Below are 9,151 nucleotides of genomic sequence, written 5' to 3' on the forward strand. Positions count from 1 at the left end.
CTCTGATTATTAACTGGTTGTGTTTCTCCCCTACAGAGGTTAAATACGGATGGTGGCATATCAAGGATCAGGAGACCGTGGAGAATCTTTGCCGATGCCTCCACACGAAGGGTACCAGAGAAAGAGTCCTACAGAGGACGCTCTACAAACACACCGACTTTATCAAGAAGATTCTTAGTAAAGGTCTTCATAAAGGTAGGTGGTACTTCCGTGTTATCTCTTTCTACTAAAACATAGATCTGTCCTCATGGTGGAACACATTTTCTTCTTCCATGTACTAGATAGAGAGACTGTCTGTTAACAGCAATGAGAAATGAAGCAGCCAATGCATATGGAATGAATTATATAGTTTCAATGTCCTACAGTAAAGTTATGCCCTCACTTCATTGACTTTCTTCCACTTTGCCTAATTTTGTGTGTCTATAGCACAGTAGTTTTGAGTGTTCACTTATTTAAAGTGGCCTGGGTTCCAGTGGGGTGGGGGGGGCGGTGCTTGGGAGAAGTAAAATCAGTTTAATCGTATTGAATGCTTTAGATGACGCTGAAGTTGAATGTTACAAGCATTTCTCTCAGGACTTAAGATACAGGGTTTGAGATCACAACAGCAAACATTGGAATAGTGAAAGATATAAAATATTTTGGTTACTATTAACTTTTGCAACTACAAGGCTTGAATTTGATCCATTTTTCCCTGTTTTATTAGATATTATTAGCCTAAGATAAAGTACACTAAATGCTTTTAAAGTTTGTTAAAGGTGCATGCGCAGTTTTTTTCTGCACCCTATTTGGTTGCACGACTGAACGAACAATGCAATTTTTTCAATCTGTACATCCTGACAGCATTATTTTGTTGGTTTGCCATTTTTGATTCAGACATGCAAGTGGAAGAGAAGGAATCCGAAGAGAAAGTAGAGTTTGGTGCTCCCTCTCTTGATAAAGCTGGGGAATTCTCGAAGAAGACTGACTTTATCATCAACATGAAACTCATTGAGAACATTGAAAGTATGGAGGAAAAGGTCTTCTCTGCTAGTATGCAAACTAAGGTAAGCCCTTTAAGTAACTACATGATTTACCTTTCATTCAATAGAGACAGAGACAGTAGCTGTCTGTCTGCATGCACCTATGTGAGAATTTCAGTCTCGTGTTCTTATATCCAGAGAGGTGTTTTATGAATTGTTCACATCGCAACCAATGTATTCTCAAGATCGGTAAATTTCAAATGATCTAGTACGGATGGAGAGATGTAGGGTGCACTTAGCAATGATTTGTGTCGAAACTAACTATGTTATGATGTGTGAGCAAATATTAGAAAAACAACTGGTGGTTTGGGAGCAATACTGATAGGAGGTGTTTGGTTTTGATTCTTCAGAAGAAGAAAGAACAAGGACTTTTTGCTCTATTTCTTGGAAGAAACAAAAGCACAAGTTTTATTTTTTTTTCTTTCTTTCTTCCAGGGATGGGTTCTTCCAAATAAACTGTCCACTGCCGGCTGTGCTGCATCTCCTTCAAAGGTGGAATCAACAAACACAGACCTTATACGATTGGCTTCCGAGCGGCTACTCAATCTGGAGGGCGCTATCGAAAGGCGTTTTCTGAAGCATCCACTCACTAAGAGGTAACTTATGAAATAGCAATAGTTTACACATTATCATCAGATTGAAGAATTGAGAAAGTTCAGGGCCAGATTAGCCTACCAGTAGGCTATACAGCTCAGATCCGGTACATTGCTGGCTGACTCCACCAGGTACCACCAGGTTGAAAGGGCTCGAGGGTCCAATTTCCTCGTCACTCACTAAAGGTGTCAGTTTCTGAAGTGCTAATTGGGTCCCTTGTTTTAAGGCCCTTGTGCCAACAGTAGGATCACCGAGCCAAATCTATGTGTCAGTACATCCCTGGGAAGGATATCGGGAAAACACGGGATATAAATGTGATATTGTTCTTGTTGTATCGAGTATATTAATGTTGTAGCAAATTTTAAGTTATGTTGCATGGCTGTGAACTATACTGGCAGTGTCTGGATGGTTTTTACGTGATCAAAAGTATCATAAAACAGCTGTATGTTACATAACAATATTCAACTTGAACTCATCATTGCCGTCACATGACACCCTTTGAATATTCATTGCTATTTTGTTTTATTTGTTCTTTCAGAGAAACTACAAATTTCCTTCAAGAGAAATTGAACGAAGCAGAAAACGAAGAAGAAGAGTAAGTGTTTTTGATGGTTAAGAATGCATTTTATTTATTGAATGTTGATGAAGTCACCTGTATGTAAAATAGATGTCACCTGTACATTTACATGTTTCTGTTCTTGGGCATCTTAAATGGTGTGATTTCAAATGTAAGCCTAAAATTAGAAATATTCGAAGTAGCCTAATATTACTGGGATTCATTGTCAGAATTATCCTGTCAAGAGTGCGATCAGATTAAATTATTTTAAAGAGATGTTGCATGGATAAAAGTTTCCAACTGTCGTGTTTTTGACCACCGATTTTCGAACTATTGAGATACAAGCCAATTATTGGAGGGGTGAGAATCCCCACACAACCCCCCCCCCAATAGCTAGGTCCCCAGGGAGTTGTGGACAAACACTTGCTGAGCATTGAATTTACAACAAAAAAATAACCCACAATTCAAGTGGTAGAATGGGGATTAAAATTTTCTTGGGCTCACAACTACTATTACAAAGGGAAAGCCTTTGAAACCATTTTATTTGAAAGCTTTGTGTACTTGGAGCATTTTCAGATAAGTATACCTGCTGGTAAACATGCCCAAGCTGTGCAACAGTTGATAGGTTATAGTGATAATTTGCTGTTTTGTCTGTGCCATACATGTTGAGATGTAAAGGTCATTTCCCTCTTGTTGCAGTTACCAAGAGCCAGTACAAGAAGAAGACATCCCCAAGGGTCTTCAAGTCTGGCGGACGGCCACAGAAAACTCTACCTCAGCATCTCAACTCTACCTCTGTCTCCAGATGTTAGAGAAATGCATCACCTGGGAGAAAGCCATCATCAAAGTGGTGAGTAGTACAGCAGCTGGTTTGGATATCCAGAGTAGCTGATTATAACATATGCAGTCAATATGCTCACCGTGGTGTATGTTTCTCAGTTTTGCAGGGTTATCTCGATGGGTGGGGGGGGGGGGCGTGCTGGCAGATAATGGTTAAAATGCTAAATGTGAATGAGCTTGAGTTATGTAGGCATTTGACTATTGATATGTAGGTATTTATAGACAGTTATGCAGGGGTTTGACAGTAATGCAGGTGTTCTGCAGTCACATGTGCATCTTTTCATGATTGTTCATCAGTGAGAAGTTAAATAGTTGTCTTTGATCAATATTTCTGCTTGCCAAAAATTAATTAAAGTAGCAAGATCTTGCCTAATATACAGACAAAGAGTAAAGAAATTTCTTTTCTATTTGTAGGTCTGGGGTCAGGCTGGATGGTAATTATCAGTATTCGCATATAAGTAAATTGTTGTTGTTTATCTAACCCTTTGAATGCTAATGTCGACCATCTCTCTTCCTTTGCTGCTTTCAGCTTTGTCAGTTATGCCGTAAAGGTGACAACGAGGCATTACTTCTGCTGTGCGACGGTTGTGATAAGGGCTTCCATACTTACTGTGTGCAACCAGGCAATGATACTATTCCAGATGGGGACTGGTTCTGTAAGGCCTGTGTCCAAAAGGTGAATTGAGTTGAATTTATGGCTTCTGTTGTATCTGGGAGAGGTCCACTTCTTCAGATCATTAGATTGATTCTTTGATTCGATTATGAACCATCTGTCATGTATAGGATAGAGCACGCCGAACCGGCGTCATTACTAGCAAAGATGCATCTACAGAAATTACCGAAGGCTTTATCAAGTTTGTTGTCAAATATGTAAAATATAGATGTGAACATTGCTATAAAACTGCTTTTCACAAGATATTTGATAGTTTTAATAATGCTGTTTTCCCTCCTTAGTCTACTGGAGAGCCAGGCAATGTTATTAATACTATTTGATTGCTTTTTACAAGATATTTGATAGTTTTAATAATGCTCTGTTTTCCCTCCTTAGTCTACTGGAGAGCCAGGCAATGTTATTAATACTATTTGATTGCTTTTCACAAGATATTTGATAGTTTTAATAATGCTCTGTTTCCCTCCTTAGTCTACTGGAGAGCCAGGCAAGTGTCTGGATTGCCAAGAGTCCACAGGAGATCTCTTGAAGTGTCACGCCTGTCCAAGAAGTTATCATCCGCAATGCTTAGAACCACCCATGAAAAAGTAAGCCTTGTGATTTGTACTATAAATTGTTCGTTCTGTTGAATACGCATGTACACACACATGAACACACAAATGTACACAAATATTTCATGATGTACTGGTCCATTAATATCATCTTTTGTCAAACAGTTAAGCCAATTACACAACACAACATCTTAAATGATTCATAGTTTGGGAAGAATTCTCATGACAGGTTAAAGGGAGGTGTGTTTTGAAGCTATGAACATGAAAGATGATCATGATATGTGTTCACATCGTCAGCCATCTTTAAATGTGGTTACCAAAGGTCTCTCCTCAGATTCTCTGCCACCCAAAGTCTGCTGCCCTCTACATCTTCTTCTCCTCACTGATGTGTTTTATTTTTTATTTTATTGGAAAAAAGTTAAACTGTTTGGCAGTCTTTAAGAATAATTAAATCAAGTTTAATATTCCTATTTGGTTTGCTTCCCTTCTTCAGGCTTCCTAAGGGGAAATGGTTTTGCCCTCCTTGCCATCGGGCTAAGAAGAAACAAGATAACCTGAGGAAGAAGAAGAACAAGGCTGCCAGGGAGGAAGCTGCTGCCCTCGCTGCTGCTGCTGCTGCTGCTGCAGGAAGCAACAACAGCGCCCCCAGTGGGAGCAACTCCGACGTGAACACCTCAACAGAGGCCATGGATACCAGCGTGGAAGGAACACCGGAGCCGAAAGGGGGAAAGAAGAAAGACAAGGAAGACGAGGAGAAGAAACCAAAACGAGAGAAGAAAGAGAAGACAAAGAAACGCCAGGTCTCTAAGGAAATGCAGCCATGCAAGTGAGTATAGGAGGACAAATAGCAGACCTAATTCTTTGGTGCTTGTTGTAGACTTGTAGAAAATAGTCATGTAGGGGAATGAAACGGCAAATGGAATCTTCATCTACTTGTGAATGGTAGAACTTCAGTAATCAGGATGAAATAGCGATGGTTAACAAAATGGGTGGAGAGTTGCCACATCCCCCACGACACCCTCAACCCCACCCATGGGGTTACACCACTATCTGCAATGAAATGTTTACATGAATGCTATTAAAGAGCTGATGAGCCAGCCCTCATCGGAAGTGCATGATGACGTTTAGCTGACAAAACTAAGGAAATAATAGACACCTTTATACAGTGGGCTTGCTATGCTGTTGAAATGTTCTTCATGGATGATACTCTTGTCTCTCCTCTTCTCCTACAGATCTTTACTCAATGAACTGGACAAGCATGACTGTGCCTGGCCGTTCCTTAATGCTGTCAATACTAAGATGTTTCCCCAGTACAAGAAAGTCATTCGTACTCCAATGGATTTTGGAACGATGCGTAATAAACTTAAGAGTGGACAGTAAGTTGATGATGTTATTTTTCTGAGTTTCCTTCTGCTCAAGTTGTCTGAAGATTTACCTATGTCCAAATATATTGACTTCATTCATCAATTTGCTTTCTGAGACTGAGTCATGGCATTAGCATTGAAGTACCTGATATATATTTTCTAGTTGTTTTAGTGCCAGCATACCCACTCTGTTTGTCACTTTGCCATCATAAATTGTTATGAAAGTCTTGTTTGGTCTGTTATTATATTAAAAGGATGATTTTTTTTTTAACAGACAAACACCTGAAACTGATTTTGAAATTGGTTTTTATAAAGGCACTGGTTTGCTGGTGCTCCAATGTAATTGATGAAAATTTTGAAAAGAAATGAAACGGCAGCCCATCAGCCTTACATTTAATATAGCTTCATGATGTTTCTTTGTCTCCTCTTTCTAAGGTACAAATTAAAGGAGGAGTTTGCAGCTGATACTCGCCTCATCTTTGACAACTGTGAAACCTTCAATGAGGATGAATCAGAGGTGGGCCAAGCGGGCCATATATTGAGGGCATTCTTTGAGAAACGTTGGACAGAAACCATAGCTGATCCATCTGACCGCCAAACCACATCTTGAAGTCTTGTAATATTTATTAAATATGTGCAACAACAAAAAACAACAGAAGAGTTCTATCTTCCAAACCAGCGAGTGACGTTGTCATGGTGATGTTAGATGGTTTTTATCCTTTCACCTGAGGATACGTCAGTATCTTAAACAACCAATCAGAGAATGTTAGGATTGGTTTACATCTGCTCAAAGGCATTAGTGTTTGGAACATCTGGAATTGGGAGGTACACAAAACATCATTTTAAGAGGACTCCCAACCTCCTTATATCATTCTCTTTGTATTATCAATGAGCAGTCTAGCTGATCTCACTGCCAGAGTTAGAATTCTACAAGAAAACATTTACAAGCAAACGAGAGAGAAATATCTTGCACAAACAGAACGTTTTATCAACAACATGATACTAGGCAGTTATTGATAGTCTTTGGCAGGGATGGTGGCAAGGGGTGGACACATCATATTGTGTGGAAAAGACGTATCTCAAAGTTGTGAGTACCTTCAATTCATGACAAAAGAATACTATGACATAATGGTTACTTTTTTTATGGATGTGAGACCTACCACCAATTTGTGACGTGATGTATTTTTATCTAATAAATTTCATGTTTTGTTGCATGGGCAATGAAGTGGATAGATGAATAGATACTTGCAAAATGAAAACGTCGGGGGAAAAAAATGGACATGGGGAAGTATCTGTTTCTAATGTTAACTTTTTCTCTTTAGCGACTTCCTTCGAGTCTCTCGTATTTGACGAGACTTCAGCTCATCTTCCAAATTCTTTCCCAGTCCGTTTTCTTCTCTTTCATATTGGCATTGTACAGAACTAAATTAAAACAACAAAAAAACTTGTTTCCTTCTTTCCTTTCCTTTTTTTTTTTTGATTAGCGTGTAAAAAGTATTTAGTATATTTGTGCTTAATGTGATTACTTACAAAGCAACTTGAAACCAAAATTGTAGATAAATAATGGCTCACTATAATTTCTGCATGCAAATCACTCTGCTTCGTAGCCGAGGATTGTCATCATCGTTTTGTTTTTCTCTGTCAACTCAAGGTTTTGTCTTTTTTAGTTCATTTGGGAGAATGTGTTTCTCATAAATGCTGAGAAAAGAAAGTTCTTCTACCAAAACCAAATTCAAAAGTATGCTGTGTAATTAACGAGTTGCCAGACTGTTTGAGTCATTGGTCATCATAATAATGGTATAAAATAATTAATCAGGTGGTACAATTGTCATTCTCAGTCACTCTTGGAATCGATTTCAGGACAGCAAGGCTTTTAAAGATGTCCAAGTGATTGACGATTAATAGACAATTCATCTCCGTAATCATCAGAAAATTGATCTCCGATTCAGAGATTTTAGTGTTTTGTGACTTTGAATGAGTGAACGAGTATTTACAGTTCTTCTCAGAGGATGAAAGGCATCCTCCGTACGAATCATGGTCCCTGCTGGACTAATTAAAAGCTGGTTCATTAAAGTAATTTATTATATTTCCTAATGTGCACGAGGAATAGTTTTTAGAATTTCTTGAGATGGATAAATGTAGAAAGATTGAGATTTTTTTTTTAGTAGTGCCATTAAATCATCCATGTAGGCAATCCACCTCACTCAGTATTATAACCCACAATCATTTAGCTTTTAATCTGTAATTTAAGTAGGAAATGTTTTGACATTATGATTTTTTTAAGTGCAATGCATAGCTAAGAAATAGCCTTGTCCCAAACTAAATGATACTGTTATTTTGTTTTCTATGATTAATATTGTTATTAATGTAGACTGACTAGGATTTCAAGCGGTCATGGTGTCAATACAACACTCTTCTGCTTTTCTTTCTTCGTTGTTGGATTGGATAAAAAAATAACTGGCATATTTTACGTTTTAGTGAGATGCGAGTCAGAGGTTGTTACCAAAGAATATTGTTAAAGTGTCATTTTCAGCCTTCCTTGTGTAAATGTTAAAAGAGGTTAATATTTACTTCCAGGTGACATGTATTTTGATCAACTCAATACACATTGCAATGGTCACAAATCATTCACATGGCTACTTAAGGTTGACCCTAGGATATGCTAGACTAACCACATATGTTCAGTGAAACATTGAGACCTATATTACTTCCATCGACAGGATGTATTTCCAGACAAATATATATTCTGGGCAAAACATATTTATTGGTCTTCTTTTGACTTTTGACCCTACTCATGTGGGATATGTTATTTCCGACCTAGGTTTCATCTGCTATTTTTATCCAGTTAATTTAGCATGTGGCAGGGTGGACAGAGTTTAGGAGATGGTTTGTAATTATGGGTCTGTATAGAATTACTGTTACGTCAAACGCATATTCAAATTTATTTCAATGTGTGTTGTTTGTTGTAATATTAAATGATACCGTAAAGAACCTATGTTATAAATGTTAAGATGTTCAAACATCAACTTCATGGTATGAAACATCGATGAAGTTACACTCGGACCATATTGTGGTTTATACAAGCTGTCCTCTTGAGCGATGGTGATATCACCAGGTATGTTGGTGGGGGGGGGGGGGTAAGAGCACAATGTCAGTAATGGTGAGGATGTTTTATGTTGACATAACATTAGCTTTTCTTTGTTCATTGTTTCAGATTGCATTCAAAGTCCTTTCTCAAGCACATGTCCCAGGATTCAGTTAAAGCCCACTGCACCTCTTAGTTGTTGGCTGAGCTGTCTCATATTGTTTCCAAATTTTTCATTCTTTTTTTTCTTTTTTATTCTCCTATTTTGTGTGTTTTGTTGTAGATGTTTGTATAGAAATCCAAAAGTAGCAGTGTGTTGTAGTTTTGATATTACAATAATAAAACTATGAATGTGCATATGATGACTTGCTATTTTTTCTCTCTTGCATTGTGTCAAATTTTTTTCTTTTCTTTTCTTTCTATTTGCTGATCATAGTTACAAGTTAAAACCTGGCTTTGTTTTTATCTGGAT

At 38.0% G+C, this 9,151-nt stretch overlaps 1 protein-coding gene across 21 annotated transcripts in view; it reads left to right on the forward strand.

Annotated features, from left to right (window-relative positions):
* LOC139966515 (bromodomain adjacent to zinc finger domain protein 2B-like) overlaps nucleotides 1-9,036 on the forward strand; it is a 96,163-nt gene extending 87,127 nt beyond the window's left edge. For 20 of the 21 annotated variants that reach the window (XM_071969616.1, XM_071969605.1, XM_071969621.1 and 17 more), the window contains 10 exons: nucleotides 37-195; nucleotides 874-1,043; nucleotides 1,455-1,615; nucleotides 2,152-2,208; nucleotides 2,869-3,019; nucleotides 3,539-3,685; nucleotides 4,151-4,266; nucleotides 4,724-5,056; nucleotides 5,463-5,606; nucleotides 6,030-9,036. In XM_071969616.1, coding sequence (XP_071825717.1) covers nucleotides 37-195; nucleotides 874-1,043; nucleotides 1,455-1,615; nucleotides 2,152-2,208; nucleotides 2,869-3,019; nucleotides 3,539-3,685; nucleotides 4,151-4,266; nucleotides 4,724-5,056; nucleotides 5,463-5,606; nucleotides 6,030-6,204 — 1,613 coding nt within the window. In that variant the 3' untranslated portion in view covers nucleotides 6,205-9,036. Of the gene's footprint in view, nucleotides 1-36; nucleotides 196-873; nucleotides 1,044-1,454; nucleotides 1,616-2,151; nucleotides 2,209-2,868; nucleotides 3,020-3,538; nucleotides 3,686-3,963; nucleotides 4,127-4,150; nucleotides 4,267-4,723; nucleotides 5,057-5,462; nucleotides 5,607-6,029 lie in introns of those variants that run through there. The other variant, XM_071969626.1, reaches the window with a different exon arrangement.
* Nucleotides 9,037-9,151: the final 115 nt, after the last annotated feature.

Source organism: Apostichopus japonicus, chromosome 4 (assembly GCF_037975245.1).
Source record: "Apostichopus japonicus isolate 1M-3 chromosome 4, ASM3797524v1, whole genome shotgun sequence".
NCBI lineage: Eukaryota > Metazoa > Echinodermata > Holothuroidea > Aspidochirotida > Stichopodidae > Apostichopus > Apostichopus japonicus.